The 20996-nt window shown below is 43.5% G+C and overlaps 2 protein-coding genes across 2 annotated transcripts in view; one reads left to right on the top strand and one right to left on the bottom strand.

Annotated features, from left to right (window-relative positions):
* b3gnt9 (UDP-GlcNAc:betaGal beta-1,3-N-acetylglucosaminyltransferase 9) overlaps positions 1-20996 on the bottom strand; it is a 615230-nt gene that overhangs the window by 85202 nt on the left and 509032 nt on the right. The window lies entirely within an intron of this gene.
* The window catches only part of LOC121646919 (protein NLRC3-like), a 37235-nt gene that overhangs the window by 8923 nt on the left and 7316 nt on the right, over positions 1-20996 (top strand). Inside the window, exon 8 of the mRNA XM_041996033.1 lies at positions 9351-9518. Coding sequence (XP_041851967.1) covers positions 9351-9518 — 168 coding nt within the window. The remainder of the gene's footprint in view (positions 1-9350; positions 9519-20996) is intronic.

Below are 20996 nucleotides of genomic sequence, written 5' to 3'. Positions count from 1 at the left end.
GTTTATGGATTCGGAGTCTTGCAGTTGGCAGGTCAGCCATTTTGGTGATGATAGGTTTGCCACGTCATTTCTGACATTCTACACACTGCCTCTGATGTCTTCGTATCACCTGTCAGCTTTTGATGATCCAATAGTAACAGCATAGCTCTGCAAAGACTCGCTCTGGACCAGGATGCAGGAGAAGGATATCATAATACTGAACAATTAGCTTTGTGACAGGGTGTTTTGGAGCTAACAGAATGGGGTGTGGTGTTTTAGAATCCAAACCTTCTGCTCGTCGTAATCTTCCCCCAACTCTTGTTAGCCCAGTGATAGGGTCATACTCAGGTGAGGGCGCACTGATATGACTGCTTGTGCGCACAGTCTGTCCCTTTTCCAAGGTATTGCATTCATCTACAAAACTATCAACTTATGCAGATTTCAGGATGTCCGATTCCACATGCTCAGCAGCTGTCATAGCAGGGGAGGTCACTCTAGGGAGGACCTGGTGCGTGGCTATAACCAGCTCTTCCCATGACATAAAAGTGCTGGGGTCAGGAGTGCCAGGTTTTGCTATGGTGACATGACCACAGAACGTCTTTCTGTGCAACTGCTTATCTAAAGTTTCAGCATAGCAAATAGGCTGTGACGGCCAGCACTCTGGAAGTTCCCATAGAAACATAGGGCCTTGAGCCCAGTAACTGGTGGGACTTAGAGCTGAGAGGGATTTCTCCTTTGTAATGTCATCAGCTGGGTTTTCCCGAGAGGGAACATACCACCACTTCTGGGATCCTGTAAGCTCCTGGATTTCTGCAATCAGGGGAACCAACAAATACCTTGTAATGACAGGACTCAGACTGCAACCAAGTCAACACTGTCATAGACTCAGTCCAGAAGATGGTGTCCTGCAGTGGCAGCTTCAATTCCATATGAAGAGTCTTGGCAAGCTGTGCTCCAGTCAGAGCTGTGCTGAACTCCAGCTGAGGCATGGATAGCTGTTTCCGAGGGGCTACTCGAGATCTGGCCATCTGAAATTAAGTGTAGATGTTTTAATGACTATCTATGATCCTCGAGTATGCTATGGACCCATACGCCCTTTCTGAGGCATCACAGAACACATGTACCAAAAAGATGGGGTCTGGTACATTGATAGTTGATGGCATGTAGCACCTGGGTAAAGCAATATCTTGCAGGTGAGGAAGTAGATCCCCGGTGAGCGGGTCGTCTCAGCCCCTCTCTTTGTGCCACATGGCTTGCACAAGGATCTTTGCTTTGGTCGTAATATAATCCAATAAGTCATATTGGCTCGCTAGCGCTCTGTATACATTTCGGAGGGTTGGTTCTGTGTATGAAACAGGGCGACGCTTGTAGCCCAGTGTATCAGTTGTGCAGTGGCAACAGAGGCCAAGCGTTGACTCTTATGAGTCACTTGGTTCAACGTCAGCCAGAGCACACAGCTGTCTGATCAAGCACTGCAGATGAGACACCACCTCCAGGGTATTACAAGCCCACTGCCTTATTTCAAATCCTCCAGCAGCCTGTGGCTCTCTCATGTTGTCCAAGAGTTGCTTTGCTTGTTGTGGAGAAGGGAGAGACTGGGGACAACTGTCCACATAAAATGCAGTGTGGACAGACTCACACACATTTTCATTCCCCTCTTGATGGTCTCGAACATGTCACTGTCGGGCATAAGTAGCACAGCAGGAACTGCAGGTTGTCCCAAATGGTAGCACGTGCCATTTCTAAACTTCAGGTACCATTTGGTTGTGCTCAAAGGAACAGTTGAAGACCAAGTGGGCTGTATTGATGTGGTGCACAATATGATGTGGGATGTACCAGGATTCAGCAAACCTGTTCACTTTCTCCGGGGTCAGTTTTACCACGTAGCCAGACTTTTCTGGCTTATGAATCTCTTGATTATGTGTCTAAGCTCTGCTGGGGTACTTTCGCAATCACCACTTACTGGCTCTTAGACGAGCCATGACTAAAACTGGAGAGGCCTGCAAATGTGGGAACTGTTTCTGTCACAGCAAGGGAGTAGCATATTGCTTCACACCATCCACTAACATAAGAGATGTCTTTAAATCAAGCATGTCGATTGCGTCTTGGTCTTCTTTAGAGCATGTGACCTCTGTTTCACTCTTGAAAGGAATGACAGCCAGCTTCCATAGCTTTTCCACGTTCTTGTAGAGCTCTGGATTCTGGGTGATGAAGAACGAATGTAAACTTTACTGTTCTCGTCCATACGAAACAGAAAGCTTAACTCGTTCCTTCAAAGTGTCCCTCCAATGAACAGGCCATGTGTTGTACTTGGCAGGGGATCCGTTGATGAAAAGGTAAAACTGAAACACAGTAACATTAATAAACATATGAATATTTTAGACTATGCAGCCTAATGCATAATGCTAGCAGTCATTTAACACGTGCCAGGAATGTAAGCCTACCTTGAGCCATCAAAGATTAACATAATCAAATGCAACATAAAACAGCATGTATTGCCACATATAATGTTACAATAATCATCATCCTTGCCATTGAACTTAAATAAACTTACTGGCAATACCCCCAAAACTCTGAGGATAAAGGATGGATGCAGATTGTTAGATTCCTTACATGTGCTCTCTACAAAATACAAAGTGGCTGACTAACCACTCGGCAGGAAGAGGAAGTTGTAATGTTACCAAAATAAAAGTATGCACTTCATAATAAAATGCACATAATAAGGCAAAGGCAAATTTATTTGTATAGCACATTTCATGTACAAGACAATTCAAAGTGCTTTACATAAAAAATTTCAGCAGAATGCAGAAAGCAATAATAAAAAAAAAAAATTTAAAAAGATTAAAAGAAATGCAATTAATGAAATAAAACAGATAAAATGCAATAAATAAAATTTCAGTGTGGGGAAAGACAATAAAATAATAAATTACATTAATTAATTAATTATTACATTGATTAAAAGCAAGATAATATAAAAAGTTTCCGTGCAGATTTCATGTATAGGCGCATGAGAAAAGAAATGTTTTTAACCTGGATTTAAAAATGTCTACATTTGGGGAAAGTTTAATCTCCACTGGCAGTTTGTTCCACTTGTTTACAGCATAACAGCTAAATGCAGCTTCTCCATGTTTAGTCTGGACTCTGGTCTGGACTAGTTGACCAGAGTCTTTGGATCTAAGAGCTCTGCTAGGTTTGTATTCTCTGAACATATCACAGATGTATTCTGGGCCTAAACAATTCTGGGATTTGTAAACAATCAGAAGGGTTTAAAAGTCTATCTTGTGACTGACTGGAAGCCAGTGTAAAGATTTCAAAACTGGTGTGATGTGTTCAGATCTCTTAGTCCTGGTTAAAACTCTAGCAGCAGCGTTTTGGATGAGCTGCAGATGTTTAGTGCTCTTTTTAGGAAGTCCTGTTAAAAGACCATTACACTAATCCAGCCTACTGGAGTCTTTCTGGGAGACTGAACTTTGAATTCTGTTGATGTTTCTGAGCTGGTAAAAAGCTGTCTTAGTGACAGCTTTGATGTGGCTGCTGAAAGTCAGGTCTGAGTCTATCAACACTCCAAGGTTACGAACTTGGTCAGTGATTTTAAGAGCCCGAGTCTCCAGGTGTTTACCAATGCTGACCCTCTTCTCTTTGCTACCAAACAGAATAATCTCAGTTTTGTCTTCATTTAATTGTAGAAAATTCTCCTTCATCCAGGTGTTTATTTGCTCCAGACACTGACACAATAAGTCTATTGGACTGCAGTCATCTGGTGACAGAGACACATAAAGTTGGGTATCATCTGCATAACTTTGATAATTAATGCTATAGTTCTGTAATATTTGACCCAAAGGGAGCATATACAAGTTGAACAGAAGAGGTCCAAGGACTGACCCCTGGGGGACTCCACAAGTCATGGCCACTCGCTCAGATTCATACCTGCCGATCGTAACAAAAAAACTCTGGCCTTCTAAATAGGACCTGAACCAGTTAAGGACCGCTCCAGAAAGTCCAACCCAGTTTTCCAGCCTGTGCAACAGGATTCTGTGATCTACAGTGTCAAACGCAGCACTGAGATCCAACAGAACCAGGACTGATACTTGACCAGAATCAGTATTCAACCTAATGTCATTTAACACTTTGACCAGAGCTATTTCAGTGCTGTGATGAGGTCGGAAGCCGAACTGAAATTTATCAAGATTTCCACTTTCATTTAAAAAATCATTAAGCTGGTGAAATACAACTTTCTCAATAATCTTGGAAATAAAAGAGAGGTTAGAGACAGGTCTATAGTTGTTCATTATAGAGGCATCTAGAGTCCTTTTCTTTAGGAGTGGCTTAATAGCAGCTATCTTTAGTGACTTGGGAAAAATGCCTGATGCCACTGAGCTGTTAACTATCAGCAGGAGATCACTTTCTACTGAGGTAAAAACTGTTTTTAAAAAGTCGGATGGTATCATGTCCAGGGTGCATGTTGTTGATTTCAAATGCCAAACAGTTTCTTGTAGGATTTTTAAATCAACCGTTTTAAATTGCGACATAACATCAGAATTATTTCCGGGTTTTAGACACAGACTACTTTTCTTGTGTGACTGTGTGGATAACATGGATAATATACATAAACTACTGATTACATTACATAAACAAACATTCTCATCTGCCTGCTGGGTTAAACTGCAAGCAGGTTTTCTGTAATGCCCACCCAAACTCAGGCACTGGACCAATAGGGGTGATAAGGTGTGGATTGTCTGATGGGTTTCACCTTACTGAAGCCTTTAACAGGCAGTGCTTGAAGATGGCTGAATCTCTTCTTCAGACTCTCAACTGGACAAGATTGTTCTGCTAGAGCTAGGTGCTCTGCTGTGAAGGCATTTGCGATTCCATGCCTCAACTTTGGCTTAGCTTTGGTAGAGACTTTAGAGGATACACTTCTTCCATACAGTCATATCACATCTTGTCCAATAGTTCGAAGAGCCAGTACTTCATCTGTCATTACAACCACCCAGGTAATGCTTGGTTGCTTCACAGAAGGGGAAGTAAGGTTTAAATTGCTCCCTCTTCTTGGATGTTACAGCGGATTTGGGAGCTGACTTGGTCTGATGGATGTTTTGCTGACTCTGGATTAAAGCCATAATAAATGGAGGTGGACTTACTGTTGGGTTTGGTGTCTAGGGCAAAACTGCTCTTTCATTAGTTAGATGGCTTGGAAGGTACAGCTCTGTGGCCCGTCTGGATACCTGTATTGCTTGAGACTTATGCGCCAACCACTCAGCAAGGTCGACGAGTGTGTTGGTACAATTCGATCCAGACTGTATAATACCTCAACTGAGGCAAAACTCTGCAAAGCTATCTCTTTAGCTTGGGGAAGTTTAGTGAGAAGCCCTCCATAGTCGTGAGTATACCCACTAATCTCACTTTGCACCAACTGTCCTGGCTGCCCACATCTTTGCTCGAGGGCTATCATAGCACTGGTGTAAGGAGTTGGATCATGAATATATCGCTTAGTAACTTGGAATGCACTTGGGAACTTCGGGTGGTCTTATAGGATCTGATATTTATTGTCCTCTGACAGATGTTTATGTGGCCCAATGCATTTTGCTTCAGTGGCATATAAATCTGGCTGTCATCAGCATAAAAATGAAAAGTAATGCCATGCTTACAAAGAAGTGAGAGGAGGTAAGGGGGGAAGGGGAGAGGTCCAGAATAGAACCTTGGGGCACTCCACAAGTAAGAGGAACTGTGGAGGATTCAGCACTCCCGATACGGACACAAAAAGTTCGGTCCGTCAGGTAAGACTGGAGCCACTGCAAAGCACATCCCTGAATTCCCACCCCGTTCTCCAGACGAGACAGGAGTATCTGGTGGTGGCTTGGGTTGGTGCTCCGGTTCTGCTGCTGAGGGCCCAGGCCTCTGGCCCTGGTCTGCCTCTGGCCTCCGTGGAGGCGTGGTCGCATTTGCATGATCTCACTCACCACTCTTCATCACTGATTACTCCTTGTTTCTCATGCTCTGCATGCTGACACAGTCACTGAGTTGTCCAGTGGGTTTTAATACTAAGCAATATTATTTTACTTTTTTTTTTCTTCCTGTGAGTTAGTATCTGGTCACTGTTATGTCTTTTTGATTTGGATATTATTTAAAAACTTTTAATGACTAGCAGCCCGGTTTTTTCTGTGTGTGCGTTTCTGTTTTTGTAAAAGTTATAGGAAATTTTCTTGTGTGTTCATGTACAGGTGTAACAGTTGTTTTTTTTTTTTTGTCTGGTGATGGTGTGGATTGAAGGGTCGTTGCCTTCTGTCTTTGATCTTTTTGTCTCCTCTCTTCTTTTGCTCTTTTTGCTATTTTCCATCTTTTTCTGTCCCCTCCGGTCAGGTCCAGCAAGATTACATAGATTCCGTGATTCAAAGTAAATAAATAAATAAATAAATCACATTATCAAGAGGAGCCTTACCCATAGGCCTCCCCTTGGCAGAGCAAATTTGTTCAGCACGATACAGCAACCAGATTATCATTCTGCTTGCTATGATGCTGGACAGGACAAGTTAAAAAAAAAAAAAAAAAAGTATCTGGTGGTCCACAATATCAAAGACTGCTGTTAAGTCCAACAAGACCAAACCAACATAGTGTCCAGAGCCTGTTGCTAGGAGCACATCATTAAAAACTCTTAGCAGCGTTATTTGGGGGCTGTGCTGAGTTTTAAAACCAGACCTCAAGAATATTTTTTTCCTTTAAAGATTATTTTAACTGACCATAAATTACTTTTTCCAAGACCTTGGAGAGAAACAGAAGTTTTGAAATAGGCCTGAAATTTGAGAGGATTGTGGGATCAAGACCGTTTTTTTTTTTTTTTTTTTTTTAATGAGGGGTTGTATTACTGCATGTTTAAAATTAACTAGTACATTCCCAGTAATTAGGCCACCATTTATAAAATCCAAAATATGTGGTGCCATCGAGGGAAGAACTTCTTTAAGAAGCCTAGGTGGGACTGGGTCAGCAGGGGAACCAGAGGGTCTCGTGACCCATCAGCTTCAGGCTCAAAAGTATTCAAAACAGCGGTGGCAAAGAGGGGAATGGACGGGTCATGAGTCGGAGAGTTTATAAGGGACTTGCTGCTCTCTATTTTATTAACAAAGAACTGAGGACTCTTAAGAAGGGTGTTTGAGAGTCATTACAAGACACAAAATTGTGAGAGTTGGATGATATAATTTTAAAGAAATGCCTTGTTCTAGCACCTTTCATGGTTTTATTATAAATATGCCAGCTGTCTTTTAGCATCTGGAAAGACACTTGTAACTTGTCTTTTTCCATTTGCACTCAGCTCTTCTGCCTTGCTTCACAAGTTACCTCATTAAGCCAAGGTTCACCGTTGGGTTTAGTGACTCTTCTTTTAAGTGGAGCAACACAAGTTAATGTGGTCTGACACATAAACTTAAGATACAGAGTGCAACAACATTGGTATCACAATACTGCGAGTCCAACTGGGTCTCTAAAGAATATTCCCTAAATGCAACGGAAAACCAAGCAACAGTGAAGGTTTTTTTTTTTTTTTATTAACCTGTCCTGTCCAGCATCATAGCACACAAAAGGATAATCTGGTTGCTGTATCGTGCTGAACAAATTTGCTCTGCCAAGGGGAGGCCTATGGGTATAAGGCTCCTCTTGATAATCTGATTAATTAATTTATTTATTTACATTGAATCACAGAATCTATGTAATCTTGCTGGACCTGACCGGAGGGGACAGAAAAAAAAGGAAAATAGCAGGAAGAAGCAAAAGGGAAAGAAGAAAGGAGAGAAAAACATCACAGACAGAAGGCAACGACCCTTCAATCCACACCATCACCAGACAACAAACTGTTACACCTGTACATGAACACACCAGAAAATTTCCTACAACTTTTACAGAAAAAAAAGTCATAAAGTCATTAAAAAAAAAAAAAAAAAAAAAAACCAGAGCTGCTAGTCATTAAGAGTTTTTAAATAATAACCAAATCAAAAAGACATATCACAAAAGTAGCACAATAACCAGATACAAACTCACAGCAAAAAAAAAAAAAAAAGAATTATCTCTTAGTATATAAACCCACTGAACAACTCAGTGACTGTGTCAGCATGCAGAGCATGAGGAAACAAGGAGTGATCAGTGATGAAGAGTGGTGAGTGAGATCGTGCAAATGCTACCACACCTCTACGGAGGTCAGACGCAGGCCAGGGCAGCCCAGAGAACCAGACCCTCAGCAGCAGCCCCAGAACACCAACCTAAGGTACCCCACCCCGAAGACGACTCCGGCCCCACCCGAAGGGCGGCAGAGGAGAGCCCCAGCAAGAGCCCCCCAACAGAGACTGCATCACTGCAGATGCCACACTGTTGATTGCCTGTTGATATCCTGTTCCATCCTTCCCAAAATACGGGAACTCCTCCACTTGGGGCAGGAACTTATTCCTGACCCGGGAAAGGCACTTCACTCTTTTCCGGCTGAGGACCATGGTCTTGGATTTGGAGGTGCTGATTCTCATCCCAGCTGCTTCACACTCAGCTGCAAATCGCTCCAGTTAGAGCTGAAGATTGCGGCCCAATAAAGCCAACAGAACCATATCATCCACAAAGAGCAGAGACCCAATCCTGAGGCCACCAAACCGGATCCCCTCAATGCCTTGGTTGCGCCTAGAAATTCTGTCCTGAAGTTATAAACAAAATTGGAGACAAAGGACAGAACCTAGGAACTAAGCCCCCAGCATAGTTCCTAGGATCATCAGGACATGCAAACTCCTCCACCACAGTAAGGTGGTGGCCCAGGGTGATTGTTGTAAGAATTCTTTTGATCAGACTTTTTTTTTTAAGGAGTTGTATTTTTACTTTCATATTTTGACTAAACATCAGTCTTCTTCAGAAAATGTCATCTGACGTGTGTGGTGATGTATGTTTATCAGCTGATGGTATCACAGAGGCGTGACCATCCAAGCAATCTGACAGATTTTTGCCCTGCTGGTCACGCCTCCTGCCGCCTGATGGTCTTTGCAGGAGAGAATCCCATGTATGGGATAGCATGAAAGCCCCCTCATCACTGTTGATGATGTTCATGGCTTGCCTCCTGATTTCTATGGCTTCCTTGATCCAGCATTTTAATTTGTTGCTCTCCGATCCGATGATCTTTGCATTGTCCCAGTCCATGATATGGTTTTTTCTTTTTCAGTGGTCTGATATGGCTGTTTTTAGGTTCACCTATTCTGCTTTTTCTGTGATCTTGTGAGTTGTCCTGTTGTTTCCCTTTTTACATTCTTTTTTGTGTTTGTTTTTTCTTGTGTTAAATATCTCCCATATGAGAACTGATTCATTTTGATCACATATATTTTTATCTTTTGTATTTTTCTCTGTCTCTTCAGGATGTGTATGTGTGGTCTCTCAGAGAGAAGCTGTGAAGCTCTGTCCTCAGTTCTCAGCTCCTCCAGTCTGACAGAACTGGACCTGAGTAACAACGACCTGCAGGACTCAGGAGTGAAGCAGCTGTCTGCTGGACTGAAGAGTCCAAACTGCAAACTGGAAACTCTCAGGTCAGGATTCATCACACTGAGTGTTTAAATGAGTTTTTATTAATGAGCAACAGAACAACTGTAGAAGATGTTTGTATCACTGTCAGTTTGTATGACTTACACCATCTAATGGGCTTGACACATGGGAGGTGACCAACAACAGCGAAAGGTGAAACTCATCGCCACCTAGGTGAAGCTGAATACAAGGGACGTGACAAACAGGGCGACGGTGGCAGCGTCGTACATCTCTGTCTGACAGATCGCTTTTCTCCAAAATTGATTTGATTGGTTATGATATTGGAGGGAATTTTGACATTTTCAAAGCAGTCCATGACAGACAAGGCATGAAGGATGAAGAGTCAAAAGATTTTGCTCAAATTGACAGAAACCTTGCTGTTGACTCGACAAAACAAAAAAACAAACCTGAGCTCATCTGATTTTACAAACATGGAAACAACATGGTGAATATTATCATTTGATGGCGGACTTCAATGCTGATCCAGATAAATCCAGGACCTACATTCAGACAAATTCACCCTGGCGCCACGTGGCTGCCTTTTTATTTACATCTCTATAATCTTTGCGTGAAGTATCATAAAGTATGGGAGAGTCAGATACAGCTAAACTGATTTGTTCCATCATGTTTTAAGTGTTTGCAGACTGCACTGTCTAGCCAGCGGTCAGCTCATTGTTCAGTCAGTGAAGTGCCTTGCTGATTGGTTGTAGTGCCATGTGACAGCGACAAAAATTTAACATTTTTATATTTTCTTGTGTCGCGTCGCAAGTCCCCATGTGCATGTCTACATGAACAAGCGCAACATTTCACATGCATGAATGTCACCTGTCGCTCGGCTGGAGGAGAGCAGCGATTTTCGCCTCTTCACGCAAGTTTAATAGGAATGAGGGAGAACGAGCGACATCACCTCAAAAACTCACTGGAACCGGGAACCTGTCCTGCACCCTGAAAGTGAAAGACTGTGCAAAGTCTTCTCATTCTATTCTGTTTTACAAAACAGAAACTTGCAGACCCAGTTAAAAAACAACAATAATTAATAAAACATTGGACAAATATTAGGGGACAGGGTCTGGAGAAGGTTCACACTATTTGGTCTGTTTTTTCCCCAAAGTTGATCTTCAAGTTTCATATATCACATGCATGGGATCAAAGTTCCACTGAAATTCATGTTCCATCCTCTGTAATCTGGACCAGTGAACAAACATCTGCAGCATAACCATCACAACTATTTGATGATTTTAGTCTAACTTGTCCCAAATCAGAAAATATGGCTAATTATCCATGGGAAAATTATGGAAAAAGCAGTGTATACTTGACTAAAGCACCGTAAAGACACCATATAAGCAGAGCTCAGGTTTATATAGTTTCACCAGGACTGAGATCCATAAAAGAGAAGCATAGTAGCATTTCTGTCTTCATTTTAGTCCTGAATCTACACACAGTTTTCTGCATCTGACACCTGAAGTTACAGATGCTTCAGTTCCTGTAGTGTATCTGCTGAACCTGAAAATGGGAGATTTGTCACAAACTAATTCATGAAGCCATAAACCTGGAGAACATGAAGACACAAAGCCAGTAATGCCAGACAGTCCAGTTTCTCTGAGCATCTGATGACATTCAGCTCTAGTTTCACAGCAGTTCTCTCAGAGTTTCTTCATGTGTGTTGTTTTCTGCAGCCTGTCAGGATGTCTGATCACAGAGGAAGGCTGTGCTTCTCTGGCCTCAGCTCTGACCTCCAACCCCTCCCATCTGAAAGAGCTGGACCTGAGATACAACCATCCAGGAGAGTCAGGAGTGAAGCTGCTGATGGCTGCACTGAAGGATCCACACAGACTCAGGTATGGAGAGGGCTGCTGCAGCCACACAATGTCTGATAGAGGAGGAAGATCTGCAGACATTTTCTCTGTCCTTCATTCAGCTCTGTCTCTGCTTCATGCTGGATATGATGTAATATGAGCAATCACACATGTAGGAGCCTTTTTCCTTTGCTCACAGCTGAAACAGCAGATATTGTGGAGGGAGTCTCCAAGGAGAACACCTGCAGGAACAACAGTGATAACTGTCTGTTGGACAAAGATTCTTTAGTTTGGACACATCTCTACAGGTTAAAGCCTTCTACAGAGTTTAGCTGTGTTTACTCAGAGCCAAGGAAAGCAAAGTCCAGACAGAAGCAGAGCTGATCAGTTATTACTGACACACAGCAACAACAAGCTAACTCTGCATCCAGCCGTCATCCTGGTTTTTATCTCCAATCTGGTCTTTGTTCTGGTTTTCAGTCTGATCACATACCTTAGCTCTGTTTCCTCATTTCCTCTGATAGTGTTGTCTTGTTGTTGTTGTTGTTTATTAATACTGACAGCAGCGTGCTGTTATCTAGCTGCTGGTGTGTGACGTGGTTCTGCAGAGCAAACCAGTGTGTCATGTCAGACTGGAAACCAAAGTTAGAAGCTGCAGAATCTTCCAGGTTCTTCAGCTCAGGAATCTGCAGATCAAGTGTTGGTGTTCTTCAAAGTGAGTTTGAATTTAAGAGTTTTAAGGGTCACAAGCATTTGTAGTGTTGCTTTGAAGGAACATTCTGTCATCAATAGAAACATCCTTGTCCTCTGTCTGTTCCTGTGGGCTCACCACTTGCAGAAGGGGCCGTAGAGGTTGGGTGCAGTGTGAGCTAAGCAACGCCAAAAGTCGGGGACCCTGTGGATCCTCGGCTGCAGAAGCTAGATCTAGGGGCGTGGAATATCACCTCTCTGGCAGAAAAGGAGCCTGTGCTGGTGCAAGAGGTTGAGCGGGTTCTGGCTAGATATAGTTGGACTCACCTCAACACACAGCTTGGGCTCTGGAACCACTGTCCTTGAGAGGGGCTGGACCCTCTTCCATTCTGGAGTTGCTCCTGGTGAGAGGCGCCGAGCAGGTGTGGGCATGCTCATTGCCCCCCGACTTGGCGCCTATGTGTTGGGGTTTACCCCAGTGGATGAAAGGGTAGCCTTCCTCCGCCTTCAGGTGGGGGGGACGGGTCCTGACTGTTGTTTGTGCTTATGCACCGAACAGCAGTTCAGAGTACCCACCCTTTTTGGAGTCCTTGGAGGGGGTGCTGAAAAGTACTCCATCCGGGGACTCCCTCGTTCTGCTGGGGGACTTCAATGCCCACGTGGACAATAACAGCAAGACCTGGAGGGGCGTGATTGGGAGGAATGGCCCCTCTGATCTGAATCCGAGTGGTGTTTTGTTGTTGGACTTCTGTGCTTGTCATGGATTGTCCATAACGAACACCTTGTTCAAGCATAAGAGTGTCCACATGTGCACTTGGCACCACATTCTAGGCCGCAGTTCGATGATCGACTTTGTAGTTGTATCATCGGACTTGCGGCCGCATGTCTTGGACACTCAAGTGAAGAGAGGGGCAGAGCTGTCAACTGATCACCACCTGGTGGTGAGTTGGCTCAGATGGTGGGGGAGGATGCCAGTCAGACCTGGCAGACCCAAGCTTGTTGTGAGGGTCTGCTGGGAATGTCTGGGAGAGTCCCCTGTCAGAAAGAGTTTCAAACTCCCATCTCCAGCAGAGCTTCAACCATGTCCCGGGTGAGGCGGGGGACATTGAGTCCGAGTGGGCTGTGTTCTGTGCCTCTATTGTTGAGGCGGCCAGCCGCAGCTGTGGCTACAAGGTCATCGGTGCCTGTCGTGGCTGTAACCCCAGAACTCATTGGTGGACACCAGGAGTGAGGGATGCCGTCAAGCTGAAGAAGGAGTACTATCATGCCTTTTTGGCCTTTGGAACTCCAGAGGCAACTGATGGGTATCGGCAGGTTAAGCGGAGCGCAGCTTCGGTGGTCACTAAGGCAAAAACCTAGGGCATGGAAGGAGTTTGGAGAGGCAATGGAGAAAGACTTCCGGATGGCTTCGAGGAGATTTTGGTCCACCATCCAGCGGCTCAGGAGGGGAAGCAGTGCTCCATCAACACTGTGTACATTGGAGATGGGGGGGGCTGCTGACCTCGACTCAGGATGTTGTGAGGCGGTGGAGGGAATCCTTCAAAGACTTTCTCAATCCCACCAACATGATCTGCCAATGAGGAAGCAGAGTCTGGGGACCTGGTGCTGGCTCTATTTCTGGGGCTGAGGTCGCTGAGGTGGTTAAAAAGCTCCTTGGTGGCAGGGCCCCGGGAGTGGATGAGGTCTGCCAGAGTTCCTTAAGGCTCTGGATGCTGCAAGGCTGTCTTAGCTGACACGGCTCTGCAGCATCGCGTCGGGGACAGTTCCCTGGACTGGCAGACTGAGGTGGTGGTCCCCCCTCTTTATTATTCAAATATTTTTTATTGATTTTATAAATTTGCAAGACACAATACAAAACGTGAACATATGTAACAGATGTTCACAACAGTAGGTGCTAAAAAGAAATAAAAATGACAAATAACACGAAAGTGAGACACTAAATAAGAATAACATAAAAAAAGATACATAATTCCAGAAATAAACAAAATACAATAAAAAATACAAAGAAATACGGGGGCTACACTCTTATGGAAATTCAGTCTCAAAGTAAATAAAGAAATGGCTGCCAGGTCATGTTATATGTTTGAATGGAGCCGTCTTACAGAATGTCTTAGATGTTCAAGTTTTAAGTGAGACATAACTTCTTCCACCCAACGCTTATTGAGATGGAGGGCGGCTTTCTTCAGTTGAGCAGTATCAGTCGCCTCGCGAGTAATGTAACAAATGCTATGATGGTGGCCCTGACTGTGATGTTATTGGTATACCCGAGGGGACAACCCAAACAATGCAGTTATAGAGCTCAGTCCAATATTCCTTTTACATACTGATGAGATAGTTTTAAATACTGCTTGCCAAAGGTGTCGAGTCTGGGACAAAACCAAAACATATGGCTCAGATCAGGCGGGCTGTGTCCACACCTGGCACAAGAGGAGTCCACACCCATGTACAGTTTTGCTATTTTACTCGGAGACAGATGTAATCTGTGTAGTACTTTGAATTGCAGTAGGCCATGTCTAATGCAGATAGATGATGAGTGAATTCTTGTGACTGCGGCCTGCCAAGTTGTATCTGTAAATAGTTCTCCTAGTTCTTTTTCCCATTGATTTTTTAAGTGGCTTAGTGATGGGGATGCAGCACTTTGAATTCTGTCATAAATGGCTGATACTAAGCCCCTGTCGAGCGGATACATATCCCAAACACTCATCAAGCCATGTTTTCTGAGGCAGCGTTAAAGAGAACTGAGTTTTAACAAAACTACACATTTGGAGGTATCTGAAAAAGTTGGTTTGTGGGACATTAAAGTCCTTCTTCAGCTGTTCAAAAGACATGAATTTGCCATTTTTGAATAGATCCTTGACACATGTTAATCCTCTCTTCTGCCACTGTTTAAAAGATGGGTCAATCAAAGATGGAGGGAAATGGACATTGGAATGGATAGGAGATGCACTCAAAGCATGTCTGTAGTTGAAATGAGTCCTGAACTGAAACCATATCTTCAAAGAGCCCCGGACAATGGCATTGTTTGTCCAATGACATTTACTCAGTGGCAAAGGACCACACATTAAAGAACCGAGTGACACTGGATTACTAGAGTGTTGTTCCAGGTGGACCCAGGCCGGAGATTCAACGTCCGATAAACTCTGCAAACCAGAACAATAACTTATGAATATTGGTTGCCCAGTAATAGTAAGATAGTTAGGTAAGGATAGCCCGCCATCCTCCTTCTGTCTCTCCAAAAATTCCCTTCTAATTCGGGGGATATTTTTATTCCAAATGAATGTGGTTGTATATTTGTTCAATTCTTTGAAGAAGGCTTTAGGGATGAAGACAGGTATAGTCTGAAATAGGTATAGAAGCCTAGGCATGATTATCATTTTGACAGAGTTAATTCTTCCCACGAGCGACAAAGGGAGTTTTGACCATTTATCCATGTCTTGTTTCGCCTTATTTAAATGCCTTATATGAAGTTTTTGTCAACAAGCAGTCATAATAATATGTTACACAAACCACCCAAATAAATAAAACTGTCTTTACTGACCGTAAAAGGACAGATCATGGAATGCCAATTGTCGAGCTTTTTCATTTATTGGGAATAAGATACTTTTAGCTAGATTTAGTTTTATACCACTGACACTTCGCCCAAATTCACTGATAAGGTTTTGAGAGCAATTGGAATATTGATGTAGGATATGAAAGAAAGAGGAGCAGGTCATCAGCATAAAGGGACAGTTTATGCATTTGACCTCCTCTTTTGACCCCCACCAAGTGAACTGATTCCTCATCATAATTGCCAAGGGTTCAATAGCGATATCAATAATAGGGGGCTCAGGGGGCACCCCTGTCTAGTACCCGCTGCGAGAGAGGAAAGAGGCTAGACAACAGCTTATTTGTTCGTACTGATGCTTGTGGTGCTGCAATATAAAATGCTAATCCATGAACGAAAGACTGCAACCAAATCCAAACTTTTCAAGTGCAGTAAAAAGAAAGTTGTATTCAATTCTATCAAACGCTTTGTGGGCGTCAAGGGAGATCACTACTTCGGGCTCAATATTGTCACGTTGATAAATTACATTGAACACACGACTCATATTGCTAGATATTTGCCTACCTGCAATAAAACCTGTTTGATCGGGGTGTATCAGTTTCGGAAGAACATCTTCGAGTCTACCTGCCAACACCTTAGTCAAGATCTTGTAATCGCAGCACAGCAGACTAATTGGACGATACGACTCGCAGAGCAATGGGTCTTTAGATTTTTTGAGGAGCAATGAAATAGCAGCCTGCGTCATAGTTGCAGGAAGAGCCTTTTTGTCTAATATCTCTTCAAAGACCTTAGATAGCAATGGGACTAATTTAGAAGCAAACATTTTAAAAAATTCTATGGGAAACCCATCTGGGCCAGGCGCTTTTCCAGACTTCATTTTCTTAATAGCATCACTTATTTCAGATTGGGTAATTTTATTGTCCAACATTGTTTTTATCCGAATCCTCTAAGTGGGCATGGTCAAACTACTGAAAAAATTGTCTACTGAGCTGCATCACTAGCTTCAAGAAGTATATAAATTCTCGTAAAAGGACTTAAATTGGGTATTAATGTCTTTGTTGGTTTGTTAATATATTCCCATGTTCATCATTAATTGCTGTTATAAAACCGGCAGCAGTTGATTGTTTAAGTTTGGTGGGACAGCAGTTTTGCTGGCCGATCACCATGCTCGTAGTAAGTGAGGCTCGACCTTAGATGGAGATCAATGGCTTTAACATTGGTAATTGAATCAAATTCAGTCTGAAGCAAGACTCTTTCTCTGTTAAGATCATCAGACGGTGATGATGAATGTAGCTGATCTATTACTCTGATCCGATCATAAGCTCTGTGGCCCGTTTTATTCTTTTTTGTTTTCTCCTGCAGCTACTACGATATAATTCTGCCCCTTAAATAGGCTTTCAAAGTTTCCCAGAGTGTAGAGTAGCTTATTTCAGGAGATTCATTCAACTCAATGAAGAAATCAATTTGTGTGTTTAATAAAATCAACGAACTTTGGTTCAGACAACAGTCTGGAGTTGAGCCGCCAGGAGAGAAAGATGAGTGAATGTTTTCCGGAAAGCTCAGCTGTAGAGTAAACTGGAGAATGATCTGATATTACAATACTGTTTATATTCTATTTGGGTGATCATGGGCAACAATTTGTGATCATATTAAAAAGTAGTCGATTCTCGAGTAAGTTTGGTGTACTGGGGAAGAAAAAGAAAACTGTTTGGAAGCCGGGGTACTTAAATACTCCAGGGTCCACCACTCCGTAAGCTTTGAGAAAAGGCATTTATACATCGGGGCCGATTTACTGAGTGCAGTGACTTTAGGACTCGGACCGGTCCAAGGTTGGATTCAAGGTGCATTTAGGTCTCCAGCCAGTATTAATCATGTGAATCAAGACTTGGCAGAAGAGAAAAAAGACTCCTGAAAAAATCAGCATTGTCCCAATTAGGAGCATAAACATTTACAAGCACCACAGGCTGGTTGAAACAGTTTCCCTTGTGTGCTGACATATCGACCATTTTTATCTCTTAAAGTTTTAATCTCCTCATAGTGTACATCCCTATGTAATAAAATAAGCCCACTCCTCTCGCTTTACAATTAAAATCTGAGTGAAAACTCTGCTGTAAAGCCTCCTCTAGAAGCTTGGAGTGATCTTTGTTAAGTAAAATTGGTTTCTTGTAAATAAACAATGCGGCTTTGCAACTTACTAAGATGGGAGAATATTTTGTTTCGCTTAACTGGATGATTTAGTCCTCGAACATTCCAGCTCACCAAAGTGGTGCTATTCAACGCATGTTTGTAGAAGTCATTAATAGGGCTCAACAAGAGAGGTATTGGATAAGGTCTAGCCCGCAAAAAAAAAAAAAAAAAAAAAAAAAATTGACAGTGAGTACATGAAAAACAAATACATAAATAGAGCACCTGAACCCACTCATGAACAAAATACAGTGGGGGAAAAAACGAAACCACAATAAATTGTACCATAACAAACCACAGGTGGTCTCACAAGGAGACTGCTATTCTCCCGGCTTCCCAAGTCCATAACTTCACCCTTTAAACTCAGAATGCTTACCATGCTAGCCCACACAAGAACCAATATGCAGATTATTGTTTAAATATAACTCTGTCTCTTCAGCTGGCATAACAGCATTACAGCAACCACACATGTTAAACAGAAGTAATATAAAGTACTAGAACTAAAGCGAACACCTGATCCAGTCTTTTACAGACGTTACCTGATTGTAGGAACTCGCTCGTTCTCAATTTGCGCCGGGACAGTCAATAACACACAGCTGCTCCAGACAAACATCATGAGGCAGAATGGAAGACACGATCAGGATGTGACAGTTTCTGGTTTCAGGCGTTCTTCAGTTCCTTTAAAACAAACTCCCTTGCAGACTTCGGGTCCTTAAAGGTTGTTTCGTGCCCCTCCGCTGTAGTAATCCTTAACATAGCTGGATACCTTAGTCCGTAGCGGACCCCCTCGCAGCCGCGGAGCAGATTTCTCACCTCTGTGAAGGCTGCGCGCTATTTACTCACGGCTTGGGTGAAGTCCGGCAGGACACGGATACGGTCGCCCTCAGCGGTCGTTATTAATCTGGCCTCAGCCGCCTTCTTCAGGAGTAGTTCTTTTTCAGTGAAATATTGACATTTCACAACAAACGCCGCGGCGGCAGGTCATCATGTACTGGCTTGGCACGGAGAGTCCGGTGCGCCCTATCCAGAGTCGGCAACTTGTCCAGTCCAAGGGCTTTTTTCAGCATGTTAGCCACATATTGGGATGGATGTTTTCCGTGCTCTCGTCCTTCCTTTATCCCGGTGATGCGGATATTACAGCGCCGTGATCGTGCCTCCAAATCCTCGCACTGGGCCTTTAGCTAGGTGAGTCTTTCTTATGCTGGACAAGTCCGACTCTAATGCTGCAATGGAGTCTGAGTGGGCGCCGACTCCAATTTCTAATTCAGACGTGCGACTCTCGGTTTTCGTTTACTCTTTTATTAAGCTGCTCAATGGTATTGCGTAACTCCGTTGAGTTTCTGACGCTTTCCTCGTCTATTTTCTTCAACAGGTCTTGTCTCAATGTCTCAATAGCATGCAGAATCACATGTCGGTCGCCCGGGATAGTCTCCGCGTCTTGTGGGCAAGCTAGGCTGGTTGAGCTAGCATTTGCCTCGGCTCTCGCCTCCTGCTCCAACTTGTTCCCTTGAAGTTTTTTAGGCATCGTGTCCGTAGAAAGCAATACTTGTAATAAAAGTTCAATTACACGAGTGTGTGAGGCTATAATGCGTAATTTTCAAAGAGAAATATTAAAAGTCAGTGGTTCCCGTGGGAGCTTAACAAACCCACGTCTTCACATGGCGCTGCCTCACCGGAAGTCTTCCTGCTGATGTGTATATAATATAATGACAAGTGTTACCGTTAACCGTTAAAGGGTCGGAGAGAAGAAGTGTAAGAGTGAAAAAGAGCGACAGTGCCAAATGAAAAAAGTAATTTAAAAAACGCATCTGTGCTGAGAGCAGTGTAGTGGAGACAGGCAGTGGATTTACTGTTAACTAAATTATCTTTTATGGCAGTTTTTAAGGATATAACATGATCTAGTAAGAAAACAGGAAAATTAAAGCACATACCAAGTCAGTAGAGCCACGGAGTGATGTCCGGGTCGCGGTACAGCTGTCCATTAATAAATAATTTATCCACCGCGATGACAGCTCGAGCGCCTTCAGCGATAGATTTCCTCCTGATGGGAAACAGGACTCTCCGTCAGTCCAGAATCTCTCTGGGATATTGGTCGTTTACATCCAAAGTTGGTTCCCTTCAGTTAGTCGGCGGCCCTGGTTCTTCACCTGCTCCTTCTGTTTGAAGCTGACGAACTTCGCTACAATAGGTCTTGGTCTGCTGGACCCGGGTTTCCTCCCGCCGAGCCGATGGCCTCTGTGAAAAGGAGATGTTTTTCATCGTTTCCTCCAGGAGCTTCAGGTGGGTTTTGATGAAGTTTTTCACCGTGGTCTCGGGGTCCTCCTCCGTCTGCTCAGGAATCCCTGCCAAATACCAGGTTCTCTCTCATGCTCCGCGCCTGCAGATCGATCACCGTTCCTTCATCTTCTTATTTTCCTCCGAGAGACGGGTCAAGCCCTCCGTGAGGGATTTTACCGACTCTCTGAGACCAGCATTTTCTACAGCCAGAGTTTCCACCTGCGTCTGGCTGAATTTCTAGTGATTCACGTAGCGCCTGGAACTCCTTGTGGAGAATTTCTACCAGGCGCAAACGCGCATCAAAACTTCTGAGTTTCTTATCTACAGAGATCAGAACATCCGTTGAGTCGTTCCTGGTGGTGGAAATAGCTCCAGGTGAATCCTCATTTCGCTGTCGTCTTGGACTTGGATGAGGTGGAGGGTGTGGACGTGTTGTTTGGTTTCCCCATGACGATTCTGTCGTAACAACGATCTATAAAATCTGTACGGCTGACCAAATCCTCCCCGCTGTGCTCCAGAGTGTACCTTTTAAGACACTATTTTCCTACTATTAAAGAATATTTTGATTAGGCTGGCACAAAATACAGTTGAATTAAAGTTTAAATTTTCGGCGCGCCTAGCTTGAATCTGCCGTCTCCCGGAACTATGTCACCTACAGCATTAGCGTCACTTACCTGCCACCAGCGTCACCTACCTGCAGCACCTCCTCTTGTCAGACGTCTTTTAAATGTGATTCAGCTATGTCAACAACATGCGGTGGTTGGCCTTGTAGTGTCTTTGGACATGGAAAAAGGCATTTGACTGTGTTGAGTGGTCTTCTTTGCTTTATGCTCTTCAACAGTTCGGGTTAGGCTCAGTTTTTATCAAATGGGTTAAAGTCTTCTATAACTGTCCTCACAGGCAGCAGTCATTACTATTGGACTCAGATCTAAAAACTTTAAGGTTGGGAGAGGGAACAGACAGGGCTGCCCTCTCTCGCCCCTTTTATTCAC

Source organism: Melanotaenia boesemani, chromosome 10 (assembly GCF_017639745.1).
Source record: "Melanotaenia boesemani isolate fMelBoe1 chromosome 10, fMelBoe1.pri, whole genome shotgun sequence".
NCBI lineage: Eukaryota > Metazoa > Chordata > Actinopteri > Atheriniformes > Melanotaeniidae > Melanotaenia > Melanotaenia boesemani.
Note: the sequence above shows the minus strand (reverse complement) of the source record. Positions and strands in the feature narration are given on the sequence as shown.